At 33.4% G+C, this 15000-nt stretch overlaps 1 protein-coding gene across 1 annotated transcript in view; it reads left to right on the top strand.

The window, feature by feature from the left end:
• The window catches only part of LOC137649351 (solute carrier organic anion transporter family member 74D-like), a 210904-nt gene that overhangs the window by 92134 nt on the left and 103770 nt on the right, over positions 1–15000 (top strand). The window contains exons 4-11 of the mRNA XM_068382334.1: positions 6133–6372; positions 6836–7033; positions 7734–7874; positions 8467–8676; positions 8947–9111; positions 9623–9809; positions 9930–10068; positions 10515–10571. Of these exons, the coding sequence (XP_068238435.1) occupies positions 6133–6372; positions 6836–7033; positions 7734–7874; positions 8467–8676; positions 8947–9111; positions 9623–9809; positions 9930–10068; positions 10515–10571 (1337 nt within the window). The remainder of the gene's footprint in view (positions 1–6132; positions 6373–6835; positions 7034–7733; positions 7875–8466; positions 8677–8946; positions 9112–9622; positions 9810–9929; positions 10069–10514; positions 10572–15000) is intronic.

The raw sequence follows: 15000 nt of genomic DNA, 5'->3' as shown, positions 1-15000 counted from the left end.
CACAAAGGCAGTTTCGGTGTTTCATCCTGTTCAGAAACTGTGTTGGTGTTTTTTAGAATTTGTTATTATTTTCTAGGAATCACCTTAGTCTTGTATTTGTGATTTTTTCAAACACTTTTCCCGGCACTTTCAGCAAAGTGATTAGCCTTCTCAGCATTAAACAAATGGATGTCTAACATCACAGAAACAATAGAAAAATTCTCTCTAATAAAGAGAATGTCATACCATAAACACACCCCAGATAACAACTACTTAAAACTACTAATACAACAGTTAGATTATCTACAATCAAACATAGGTGGATAAGGGTAACATACACCCTAATAACACACATTAAAAATGAAATCATTGAAGTATCTAACGATTAAAAAGAGAAAACTGGAACAACACGATAATCAAACTAGGCCAAATATACAAAGAAACAGAAAAATTATTGGAATAATTGCAAAGACTATAGGGAAAACCAAAAATAGAAATACCCTATTTGATTAACAGTAATGGTGATAAAGTTGAAGACACTGAAGTCAAATTAAATTACTAACCGAAACATGAGAAGTATATTCGAAATCACAGAAGAAGAAAATGCAAATATCGACAGAGACACAGATACAGAAGTCCTCAACTTCCTACAAGGAAATAGGGAATGAATAATCCCCAATCAAAACCCAGATCTGCAAAGACTGGACGAGGACAACTGCTTAAAAGCAGGCATTAAAATGCATGAGATAATGAAAGCAGTGAAATCATTTAAAGACAAAGCACCAGCTAAAAATGGCATAAATAAGTTAATTCTATCAAAACTACCAATGGTGGCATGGAGAACACTCTAACAAATATTAAACCTTATAGTCTCAATGGAGATATTACCCAAAACCAAATGAAGAAGGAATTCTCATATTTCCCCTCAAATTAGGGAAAGACCATAAACTGCTTCCAGCAAACAGAAGGCCATATATATATATATATATATATATATATATATATATATATATATATATATATATATATATATGTGTGTGTGTGTGTGTGTGTGTGTGTGTGTGTATATATATATATATATATATATATATATATATATATATATATATATATATATATATATATATATATATATATATATATATGTATATATAGAGTATATATAAATATATATATATATATGTGTGTGTGTGTTTGTGTGTATATATATATATATATATATATATATATATATATATATATATATATATATATATATATATATATATATATATATATATATACTGTATATATATATATATATATTTATATATATATATTTATATATATGTAGCCTATATATATACATATATACTGTGCTAGGCAATATATCTTAGCAGTCCATGTTTGCCAACGGTTATATAAGCGGATGAGCAACCTGGAGTAGTAACGAGAACTTAGGATGTGGAGGAAATGCCGTCCTAAATCTCGAAGAGGTCACTGGCAGGTGGATGACGGATTGGGTTTAAGGCAATAGACAATCTTTGTCTTCGGCTCATACCCTCGATGCCAGGCAGATGATCTTACTAGAATCAGTATGGACCAGCCGGGGTCACTTGCCTTAGTTAGATAGACACTGCGCATCACAAGGAACTGACTATCCTCTGATGACTCTAGCAAATGAATCCTCTATGGATTCAATCACTTTCTGGAAAGCAAAAATGACAGAATGGCCAAAGTCCTGTGTAGCGGGGTGCTAAGAATCTCCTGTTTTATAGATACTAAAGAAAAAACGAAAATAGGTATTTGGAATGTTAGAGCCATGAACCAGATTGAAAAGTTACAGCAAGTGGAGAATGAATTTATGAAGTATAATTTGGATATCTTGGCCCTAAGTGAAATGCGTTGTAATGGGATTGGTAAGGGAATTCTAGACCAAGGCATATATATATATATATATATATATATATATATATATATATATATATATATATATATATATATATATATATATATATATATATATTTATATGTATATATATATATATATATTCATATATATGTATGTATATATATATATATATATATATATATATATATATATATATATATATATATATATATATATATATATATATATATATATATATATATTAATATATATATATATATATATATATATATATATATATATATATATATATATATATATAGATATTTATATATATATATATATATATATATATATATATATATATATATATATATATATATTCAGGAAGAACTGATGGAGTTGGAAGAGGAGGGGTTGGAAGGATGATGACACCGAGTGCGGAAAAGGCAATAACTGAGTGGAGAGCTGTAAATAGCAGATTGTTACTTGCAAAGTTTAAATTGAAGCATTGTGCTATGTACCAACAAATGATGCCCCTGAGGAAATGAAAGGTGAACACAATGAAGACCTGCAGAGTGTAATAGATGAGATCCCAGAGGAAGATATGAAAACTGTGATTGGTGACTTCAATGCTAAAGTTAGAAAGATTAATCAAGACATGGAGAATGTGATAACTGTTGAGGGACTTGGCAAAGCTGCAAATGAGAATGAAACCCATTTTATAAGTTTTTGTTCAGCAACCAATCTTGTTATTGGAGATTCTCTTTTCCAGCACAATGACATCCACAAATATAAATGGACTTCACCATGTGGCCATTGCAAAACTCAAATAGATCACATAGCCAAAAATAAAGAGAGGAAGAGGACTCATCAGCTCCTCTTTACCTCACTGAAATTAAAACTGAAACCACCCAACAGAAATGTCGATAGAATACCTAGGATTGATACAACTAAGCTTCTAGAAGATAAGCACAGCGAAACCTTTGCAGTTGAATGTAGGAATCAATTTTGCAGTCTTAGAGACTTTAAGAGAAGAACAGCAAACAATTAACGAATAATGGTGTGACATTAAGAACGTATATCAGTCAGTTGGTAGTGAAGTCTTAGGATATGTAATTAAAAGTAGAAAAGTAGAAAACCATGGATATCAAATGATACTTGGGATACTATAAAAAGGATACTAAGATGGAAATTGATTGTTGAAATTTTTCAAGGAAGTAATGAATATTACAAGGTAGAGCATGCTAAGTATTCCAGTATCGATAGTGAAATAAAAAGAAAAGCCAGGAATGACTGGAGAGAATATTTAGACAGTAAACCAGATGATGCTGACAAAGTTATGAATTCAGGGAGTGGTTATGGTGTAGGAATTGCTCATAGAATTATTAATGGGTCAAAGAAGAAGAAGAATATACCGACCAAAAAGAGAGATGGATCTGTTATAACAACCGAGGATGAAGAAAGGCAACGTTGGATGGAACACTTTAGTTAGGTCATGAATAGGAGATATGAAGGGAATAATTTGATTGATATAACTGAAGCTGAGGAAGATCTTGATGTACCCATGAATTAATTCGGTGTGTTTTAAGTCAAAACTATTCTTAAAAAACTCAAGAGATGGGAAGCCCCTGGATACAATGAAATAACTGCTGAGATGATAGTGGCGGAATATGAAATGACTCCCAGAATACTTAAAAGATTATTTTGTAGAATGTAGCATGGAGAGACCAAACCTGATGAATGGGAGCTAGGAATATTGCTGAAAATGGCAAAAAAAAACGTGGAGATCTGACTGATTGCAATAATTACAAAGGCGTCACACTTGTCTTGAAAATATATAGTTTATTTATTCTAAAGAGGCTAGAGAGAAAGATTGATGAAAAGCTGAGAGATGAACAAGCGGGATTTAGAAAAGGTAGAAGTTGTACTGGCCGAATATTTATTTTAAGACATGTAGAGCAATGTGTAGAATATAGGAATCCACTGTTGATGGCATTTGTGGACTATGAAAAAGCCTTTGATAATGTGCACCGGCCAATTTTGTGGAGAGTCCTACGTTATCAATTGAATTCCTCATAAATATACAAATTTGATTAATTCTGTTCATGAGCATAGTAAGTGAAAAGATTAGTGTTAGTGGGAGTCCTATCAAATCAATTTCCAGTGAACGGTGGAGTACTCCAAATGAATGTGTTGTCACCTATGTTATTTATCCTCTTCATGGATTTTGTAATGCATACAAAGAACAGTTGGAAATGGTGGAGAAAGATAGGACTGGATTGGTAATAGGAAGTTAGCTGACCTAGAGTATGATGATGACCCTGTCCTTATTAGCAGAACTCCACAGAATGCCTGAAATATCACAGAAGGTTAGGCTCAAGATAAATAGAAGAAAGACAGAGATGATGAGAACGGAATGTGTAATGGAAGATAAAATATCATTGGAAGGAGAAAGGATTAATGAGGTAAAATCATTTAAATATTTAAGAACTAAGATCTCTAATACAGGGTCTTTAGATTGGAGATTAATGAAAGATTGTAAAAAAAGCAAATCATACAATGGCTAGGTTGAATAAAATTTGGTAAACAAATCGCCTGAAATTACGTACAAAAATCAGACTATAAATCAGTTTTGTGAGATCAGTGTTACTGTATGGACATTAGTCGTGGTATGACAATAAAACAATATCTAACAGATTTAGTAGACTTGAGAACAAAGCCCTCAGATGAATGTTGGGAGTCAAATGGTAGGACAGGATTAAAAATGAAACTATAAAAGAGATTACTCGAGTGCCATATGTGGCTGAGGTCATGGGGAGGGGCAGATGGAGATGGTTTAGGCATACTTTTTGCACTCCTCAAGAGAGATGAGCTCACCAGACTTTCAACTGGGCTCCTCAAGGCACTAGAAGAGTTGAAAGACCCAGACCTACATGGCTGAGGACTGATGAAGCGTGAGGTTGAAGATGACGAATGGAGAAGTATTGATTTAAGAGCTCAAGATAGAGACGACTGGCGAAATCTAACTGAGGCCCTTTGCGTCAATAGGCGTAGGAGGAGATGATGATGATGATATACAGTATATATATATATATATATATATATATATATATATATATATATATATATATATATATGTATGTATTAATAATAATTATATATATAGATATATATATATATGTATATATATATATATATATATATATATATATATATATATATATATATATATATATATATATATATATATATATATATATTTATATATATATATATATATATATATATATATATATATATATATATATATATATATATATATTTATATATACATATATGTATATATTAATAATAATTATATATATGAATATATATATGTGTATATATATTTATATATATATATATATATATATATATATATATATATATATATATATATATACAAATTTATATACATAAAGTGCATGAGAAGCGTTGCTTTCAATCTGGTATGGCCGTTTTCGAGTGGGGATACCTTATCGTGGTGAAAGGGTTTATGTAATGCCATGATTAGAAAAGCTGTACTAGTCAGGGTCCAACATACTAGACTGGTTGCTGTGAGCGATCAGAAAAAAAAGTTTTCTACCGTCACCAATCCTCAATGACTAGCTCTCTGATGAAAACTAGCCAAATCCCATAAATTAACAAGGATATATCTGTGGCCTTTGTCCTGCAGTGGACTAGAAACTACCGTATTTTAGTATTGTTACAGTATGTACTTTGGAGAGGGGGGGGGCGTTGCAAAGGTCCGAAGAGGTTAGAAGCAGATCTATAAAGAGCTGGCTGAATAGTTTGTGTTATACGTAAGAATGGAGGGCTTGTTCTCTAGTGAGCAAGGATGATCAACGGAGGTAAATGATTGGATGCATGTGTTTGGGTTATATATCCTGGCACTGAGGTTCAGGGGGTCATTCAACACCGAAGAACAGATAAGGTTACCTCGGCTGGATAGCTGAATGGAAGAGAGAAAAGGAAAAAAGAGGTGAAGTCAAAGGCTTAGCTATAGTCTTCGTCATAGGATGAGTGTAGTGATTGTTTTGCTTACTGTGGAGCATTCCCTACTTTGCGTGTGGTTTGTATGTAGCCTCTGCGTGCAAGCATCATTACTGCAGAAATTTTATTTATGTGTGGATCCACAATCTCTCCCTTGGACAACTAAAATCAATACTTCTTTTTTTTCAATGAACTCATCTGCTTCCGTTGTAAACCAATGTTTCATTTATTATTGCTTTGTATTGCAGGAACTATACTTAGCGGCAACGATGTATCGCAGGTGATCTTGTCCATCATACTTGGCTATTACGGAAATTATGGCCATCGTACCCGATGGATGAGCGTGGGTGCATTGATGGCAGCCGTTTCGGGTTTTGCAGCCGCATTGCCCCACTTCATTTACGGCCCCGGACCAGATGCTATCGCTATTGCACAGTTTTCAAAGCAAGCTGCTGCTGATACCGTAAATAATGTCACCACCACACAAAGTAAAAGAGAGTTTCATGTTCATTGAGGTCTTACTTCTCTCTTGCGATTTCTTCTAAACATGCCTTTGAAGGTTAAGCTAAATTTCAACCAACCAATTAACAATAAGTTAAATTTTTTCGTGTTCTTAATACCGTAGAACGAGGCTGATATTTTATTACCACAACTGTCTGCACATTTCTATAAAAGTTTGACAATTTTATCTATATTAACATCAAAACCATAGTCTTTGTAACAAGGTAAATGGCAAGCGCCGTTGTGATTTACTCTTAGAATTTCAAAGGTTCATAGCAAATCAGTCAGTTCAATAAATTCATGAAACTATTGTCCTCATTTGACTTCAGTGATTGATTGATTAATTGAGGGACTTTTTATCTGGAGTTGACAAAAGTGAATAATGTAAATAATCTACGAAAATGACATCTTCATAAACTTTACTTATCATGACATTATTTTTTCAACCAGATAAGCAAGAGCTCTGCTATTCTCAACTGGAGGATGCTTGTGATGCTGATGGCGGCGGAGGTGGCTCCTATATCGGTCCCGTGATCTTCTTCTTCTTTTCTCAGTTTTGTGTGGGAGTTACAGTTAGCATGTTCTACAGTATTGGCGTCACTTATATGGATGATAACATAAGCAAGAAGAGCTATCCTATTTACTACGGTAAGGATAAACTGAAATTAGATTGTCTTCATTATTTTATACTCATTATTAATATTGATAGCATACGTACATCTGCCAAGAAGGTTATGCCATCAAGTCGGTTTATTTATTTGTCTGTATCTGTGTACATTTGTTTGTTTGTGGATAGGATTACGTCAAAACTACTGGACGGATTTTTATGAAATTTTCACCGAAGATAGACCTTAGGTAATGGACGACCCCCTTGAATTTTGAAACTGGTCCAGATCCAGATTCTAGTTCCAGATTTGCGTTTTTCGTGTCTGTGGACAGGATTATGTTAAAACTACTCGATGGAGTTTGCTATATCTTAGGTTATGGACGACCCCAATGAATATTGGAGATGATCCGGATTTTCATTTTTCGTAATTTTAAATATAACCTCCAAACGGATTATGACGAAACTCCCACCATAGATAGATCTTAGGCCATTGACGACTCCATTACCCTTTGGCGGAGGTTAGAAATCCCTGATTGCTCTTGTTATTAGTATTCTTGTTAATATGGATAATATTTTTTTATAAATGCTAAAAATTTTCGGAATGTTTAATCTTCTGGATGGCAAGTTTTGAACGAAAAATCTGATAGGAACGCTTGCGTTCTGTCATCTAGGAAAAAATAACAGTTGCTGCTAGTTTCCTTATTAACCAGTCTTTTAATAATCGTGTTCTTTTACCTACAGCCGCTACCTTCATGCTCAGGATTTTGGGGCCAGTGTGTGGATACTTCGTGGGAGGAAAGTGTCTTTCAGTTTGGATTGATCCTGCAGAGCAACCAAACCTTACAAGGAAGGACCCTAGGTGGTATGGAGCATGGTGGATAGGTAAACCATTTCCTTCTCTTCTCTTCTATCATAATTTATTAAGGAAGTATTTCCAAGTAACACTCATCTCAGACTTTAAAGACGTGTTACTTTTCAAGATTTCTTCCAAGACACGCCATCCATTCTATCAGTTTAGATCTAAATTGTAAAATTACTCAGACACTGGCCAGGAATTATCATCAAATATTCAGAGTAATTACACGATAACTCCTAGTATTAGAGGTTTCCCTTCTGAAAACCAATTGAAATCCGTTCCTGCTTTTCTTCTCTGAGCCATGAACATTTATCGCTATATAGGAAAGGCTATAGCAAATATTATAGTTGTGGTCCAAACTTCTTCCTTCAGTTAGGGTCAATTATATGTAACATTGACTTTTGCATTAAAAAGTGCATTAAATCAACTTGATTCACAGAATCCTTAAGTAACCCATATCATGGGCTTTCTCTATTTATCTATTTTAATGCTAGTTTTTGTTCATAAATTCGAACAAATTTACCATAAACTTCTAGAGCCATGATCATATGATACAAACAAGCTTATTTAAACATCTTTCTGCTCGAAGATACACAAAAGGGTAATTTTCCTTTCAAGGATACCTCTTCTTTGGCTGCAATTTGATATTTGCCGCAAGTCTTTTGAGCCTCTTTCCCAAGAAGCTCCCAGCCACACTGAAGAGGGAGTCGAAGAGAGTGGTGCGGCAAGCAGAGAAGGACGCCAAGGCAGGAAGCAACCGAGGTCTCGAATATTTCGCTGCTTTAGCTAAAACTAAGAAAGAGGGCAGAGAAAAACCAACCTTTGCAAGTGAGTCAAGATGAAAGAAAATATAAATATGAAAATGAAATTGTTGTTTAATATAAATAAAAAAAAAGCATTTAAGAGCATTGTGTTTTCCATGATATTGTCCGCTCTAGTCCTTCTTTTTATCTTAGAGGATTTTCCTTTCTCTGCAAGACAGGCACTTTATAAAATCCTGATCTATAATATTTATGTATATTTGCTTTCATTATTTAGTAAAATATAATTTTAGTCTAAATCAAGGATTTCATCAAATGACTATCCTCCTTGTTCCAGATTTGAAAAAAGCTTTGAAACGCATCTTTACCAACAAAATCTGGGTTGGAAACCTTTTTAATACAGTTGTCTATGTCATAGCTGCCTCGGGTTATTGGAATTTCAAGCCAAAGTACCTGGAAAATCAGTTTAGGAAGAGCACCTCTGACTCCAGTTATTACACAGGTAAATTTAGTTTTTCAGATAATTATGTGGAGAGTTTTAGTTGGTGAAAATGCTCAAATATGTTCAAATATCACATTCGTGAGTGTTCCTTTTTTACAAAGTGTTATCCTAAATTCCAAAATCATATATATTTGGGCCCATTTTAGCTAGTAATGCCAGGTAATTCTACAAGGTCAATAACTTAAGATTGATAAATATTTGGGAATATGAAAAATAAAATAACTAATAATGTGATCTTTAAAGTAAACTCAAACAGCGCCTCTGTCAACAGCTTCATGTTTCTTGCTAATTTCATCGAACGCATTTTCCTTGATTGATGTAACTTGCATTAGACCTTCTTAACGAGGATTTATTAAAATGTTAGTACGTTCCATAAATTGTTCTTTTAGATCCAGTTTGAAAGAATATGGATTAAGTAGCAGCTCTTGGACCCTAGCATTGAGGCAGTAATTTAAATGTTCCCTCACGAACAAGGAAAATCAATATTCTATTTCAATCTTCAATTCAACAGGTGTTACGAGTCTGGTATCTCTTGTCCTTGGCACTGGCCTAGGTGGAGCAGTCCTGCGATGGGCTAAACCTGGGCCTAGATTTGTCACTGGTTACAATATCTTCATCACCCTTCTACAGAGCTGCAGTTATATTGTCCTTATGTTTATTGGCTGCCCAAAACTTCATGTAATTGGCCCAGTAGAAGGGTAAGGTTAACTAAAAATTATTATGATATCTTAAATAAAAAGTATTTATCAAAACTTATTGAATATCTTGGAAACGTTTTTCGAAAATAGAGGAATAAATGATTAATTCCCCTTGGGCAGGTCAATGGGGCCCCATTGCTCAGCTGACTGTGGGTGTTCAGATAGATTCACGCCCATCTGTTCCGAGGACCAAAAGACACTTTTCTATTCTCCTTGCTACGCTGGCTGCAATGTTGCAGATACAACAACTAGCCCAATTGTAAGTTAAAGATTTGATAGTCCTTTCATGATGGCTAATTTCAAGGCAGTCAGTAGGCTAGGTGTTGCGAAAAGAATATTTTTCTATTAAAGATAGGCATTCGAGGATAATAAACATAATCCTGGAATATATCTTATTTATAGAATATATGAAAAACGTTAGACGACCTTATATAGGATATTAATAATTTAAAATCACACTTTTAAATAATCAAAAATAGATATCGACTTATGATAATTCCCAGTAAGTACCATATATGATTACAATGAAGAAAAAAAATAAAGAAAAAAATAAAGATTCGTCATATGAGGGGTAAATTCATTTGAAAGTTCATTTTATCTGAGAATTACATGCAACAGGTGCGTATTTGAAATCATGATTATTATTAAAACAGTTTGACGTGAGTACTGAGATCAATGAGATTTTATTCAAAATTCCATTTACAGGTGTATAGTGGATGCCGGTGCATTACGACGAACATAACCGATGATTTCAGCGATCAGGTGATTTTTATTTGTAGCATTTATAGATATTTTACAAATGATAAAATTTGAGGAGAGAAAATGACCAGAAACTCGGAAGAGAATGATGAACAGTTGACACATTAAATTGAATGTAGAGAGAAAGGTTATTAGAAAAGGCATTTAATTTTTTATTATTATTATAATTGTATATATATATATATATATATATATATATATATATATATATATATATAAAGATATATATACATATATATAAGTACATATATATATATGTGTATATATATACACATATATATATATATATATATATATATATATATATATATATATATATATGATATATATGTATATATATGCATATGTATGTATGAATATATATATATATATATATATATATATATATATATATATATATATATATATATATATATATATATATATATATATATATATATATATATATATATATATATATATATATATATATATATATGAAGATAAAATATAATATATGGATATTAAGAATAACAGAATGGCCCCCTGGATATTACAATAAAAAGAAAATCAGATGAAGTAGGGGAATACGGTGCATTGACAAACTGGGATAATTTGAGGGTGTATACTGACATGGGAAAACAATAAAAAAGGCAAATGGAAGGATATGTATGAGGTCTTTGTCCTGCAGAGGAATAGTAACGAAGATATATATATATATATATATATATATATATATATATATATATATATATATATATATATATATATATATATATATATATATATATATATATATATATATATATATATATATATATATATATATATATATATATATATATATATATATATATATATATATATATATATATATTTATATATGTAATACATATAGAGCGTATATATGTATATATTTACACACACACACACACACACACACATATATATATATATATATATATATATATATATATATATATATATATATATATATATATATATATATATATGTTTCGCCAGGTCACCAAACGCGTTGTTGCATCAAGTCTTTTATTAGAACAGGATTCAACCTAAAATACAAAAACTTTTTTCAGCCAATACATCAATGATCAATCCCAAAATTCCACCATTTATATAGAATCATTTAAAATTTTATACATGTCCAGTGATAACAAAATTTGTTTAAATATTAACAGCTAGCAATAAATTCAATTCCGTTATTTAAATATAAATATAAATATACTCGTAGCATCATAAGCGAATTAATACAATTTAGCACTTACATCATTTACGACATCGGCAGCCTGGGAATTCATTAAACCCAACCAATTAACTTCTCGAACGGCACTTCCATCCTTTTATTTAACTGCAAACATTCACAAAACTTAAAATACTACACACACATAGTAACCAATTCATAATAAGATATAGCATAGTCCCAACGCACAAATAGTAAAATATAACAGTACATCGTTTAAACATCATAACACCAATTACCGAATTATACCAACACGCCGCCTGCTGCAAATCTTAGTAACAAGACAACTTTATTGAACACCAGTTAAAATCCCACAATTTATGCATAATTTGATACCTCGTAATCACTTTGACAATGAGTACAATCGTACTGAAAAGTATTCATCAACAATATAAACAAGTGAGCAAGTCCTGAACGCGGACATGGTCCTCGTAGAGGACATACCTCCGCCAAGGTGACCTAGAGCGCCATATGTCCTAGAATCATGAATTGATGTGACTTCGACCTTCACATGACCTTGACCTTCACGTGACCTTCAAGTGACCTTGACCTTCACGTGACCTTGACCTTCACATGACCTTGGCTTCAAGTGACCTTGATCTTCAAATGTACTTGACCTTCACGTGACCTTGACCTTCAGGTGACCTTGACCTTCACGTGACCTTGACCTTCACGTGACCTTGACCTTCAAGTGACCTGCTTGACTTTTGACCTTCAAGTGATCTTTGTTCATTTGCCACTGATACTTAATATGACATTGATATAATGCACCAATATGACCTTGACCTTTGACCTTTATAAATTTGAACATCACCCATGGGTTGCGCCTGGACTAGGACTTCCCTGTTGGCTTATGCAAAAGTCAGTGCTTTATTTCTGTCTCTTGATATGGCCACTTATGTCATAGTGACACCAGTGACCCCTGTGACCTTGACCTTGGGGTGACCTTGACCAAAATTTAATCAGTTCTTCCATACACATTGGGGAACTACTTGGCCAAGTTTGAAGTGATTCCGTGTAGAAATGTGGCCTCTACGTTGTCCACAGACAGACAGACAAACAGAGAAACAAACAAACAAACAAACAAACAAACCGAACCGAAAACATAACCTCCTGGCGGAGGTAATAATCGTACACGTTAGGTTACACTAACCACTAAACCAAGTAATACCCACCTCATATCAGGAGCAACTGATCACGTGACCATCACCACCACAAACCTCAACCAGTATGTCCAAAGACAGCCACCGTCATGGAAACCTTCACCAGTAGTCTCTAACGCGCATGTGCAAACAAATGAATTTTAATATGCACAGACTATATTAACCAACATAGCCAACACCAATAATTATCATTATAAAATTATAATGATACACTCCACCACCCAAAAAACAAAATCTCTTACCATCATATGACTGTCAAGGCAAATCTAATTCTTTTAATTTAAATAACCACACAAATAAATACTCATTTTAAACTATGGTAGATCGAGACGTTCCTCGATGGGCAAAATTACTACAATTCTATGAGCAGATCGTTTCACAATTACATCCCTTTCTCCCTTGTATGTAATACCAGACTTTATTGGTTTGTACCTCAGTGTGACATTTCTAACTTTCTTATCTTTACCCTTATCTGCCAGCAAGACTTCCGCTAACTTCCAATTACCCCGCACCACATTACTATCCTGAAACAATACAAGATCCCCTACTTGCAAGTTACGCTTTTCTACATGCCATTTTTGACGTATCAGCATAGTGGGGAAAAAGTCACGCATCCATTTTCTCCAAAAAGTATCTGTTATGCCTTCATGAAATTTCAATCTTGATTCATGACTAGGGAAGCGTTCAAATTCTCCTTTCAGGTCTGCATCTTGTGTACGCCCAAGCAAAAGATCATTTGGGCAAAGATACCTTCCTAGTTCGGGATCACAGCCGGGTTTTATACCAATGGGTCTTTCATTTAGTAAATTTGCAATTTCATAAAGGGTGGTTTGTAATTTACTGAAAGTTAAAATGTTATCACCAATAGCTATGGTCAAACTCCTTTTGACAGATTTGATAAGACTCTCACTGACTCCATTTTGCCAAGGTGCATCAGCAGAAGCATTGAAGATCCACGTTATTTTAAAAATTTCTGTTGCATTCCTTAGTTCCTTCTCAGCAGCAGTTAATTGGGTACCCCTATCAGAATATATTTCTTTAGGACATCTTCGGAGTGATACAAATCTATGGAGCCCATCAAGGAAATCTTTTGCACTATAACCCTCAATTAGATCTAAATGAACTGCATGGGTCGATAAACAATTAAAGATTACCCCATAGGATTTACCTTTAGTTCTACCCTTAACCGTATCCCTGATAAAGAAAGGTCCATATAAATCAAGAGCAGTATAAGCAAACGGTGGAGAGGGTTTTAGACGCTCTAGAGGTAATTGTCCCATGACTTGCCCTGCTATTTCCTTTGTCAACTTCCTACAGGTTACGCATTTAAATTTTAAGGACTTGATCATGTTCCGAACTCTTGGTACCCAAAACTTAGATTGAATTTTCGCAAGGATGTTTTCACTCCAGAATGAAATTGACGATGCATGGTTTTTACATATAATTTGACAAATTCATGATCAGGAGAGAGTAATACAAACCCATCCTGATCATAATTGTTCTTTAACCACCTAGGAATGCGTTGGCCTACCACAATTAAACCATCCTTATTTACACTAAGGCCAAGTCTGCGATATCTGGACTCCCAATCTTTACCAAATCTGGATTGAATTTCTCTCACCCACAACATCTCTGCTTGAGAGATTTTATCTATATTAGGAGTTTGAAATATTCCCTTGAACGATTTGAATTTGAAAGCCTTAAGGACTCTACTAGTGACTCTGAGCAATTTTTCACTACTTTCAAATCTTGATATTTGAAACACTAAAGACATTTCTACAGTATTCACAGTAAAACAAGCGTGCGAAACAAAGACACCCACCCTGTCAGGCAAATCACCAATATGATCTTTCCTTATTGGCCACTTACTGTGCTGCGGGATTATATGAGGTTGATTGTCCCTTTTTATGGGCAAGATGCCTATGCTCTAAAAAAATGTTTGAGTGGAGAAGCGCTGACTTGTGTGGAAGGAGTAGAAGATGAATTTGAAGAGATGTTCCGACGCCTTGACGATAAGTATGGTAATCCT

The sequence above is a fragment of the Palaemon carinicauda genome, chromosome 11 (assembly GCF_036898095.1).
Source record: "Palaemon carinicauda isolate YSFRI2023 chromosome 11, ASM3689809v2, whole genome shotgun sequence".
Lineage (NCBI taxonomy): Eukaryota > Metazoa > Arthropoda > Malacostraca > Decapoda > Palaemonidae > Palaemon > Palaemon carinicauda.
Note: the sequence above shows the minus strand (reverse complement) of the source record. Positions and strands in the feature narration are given on the sequence as shown.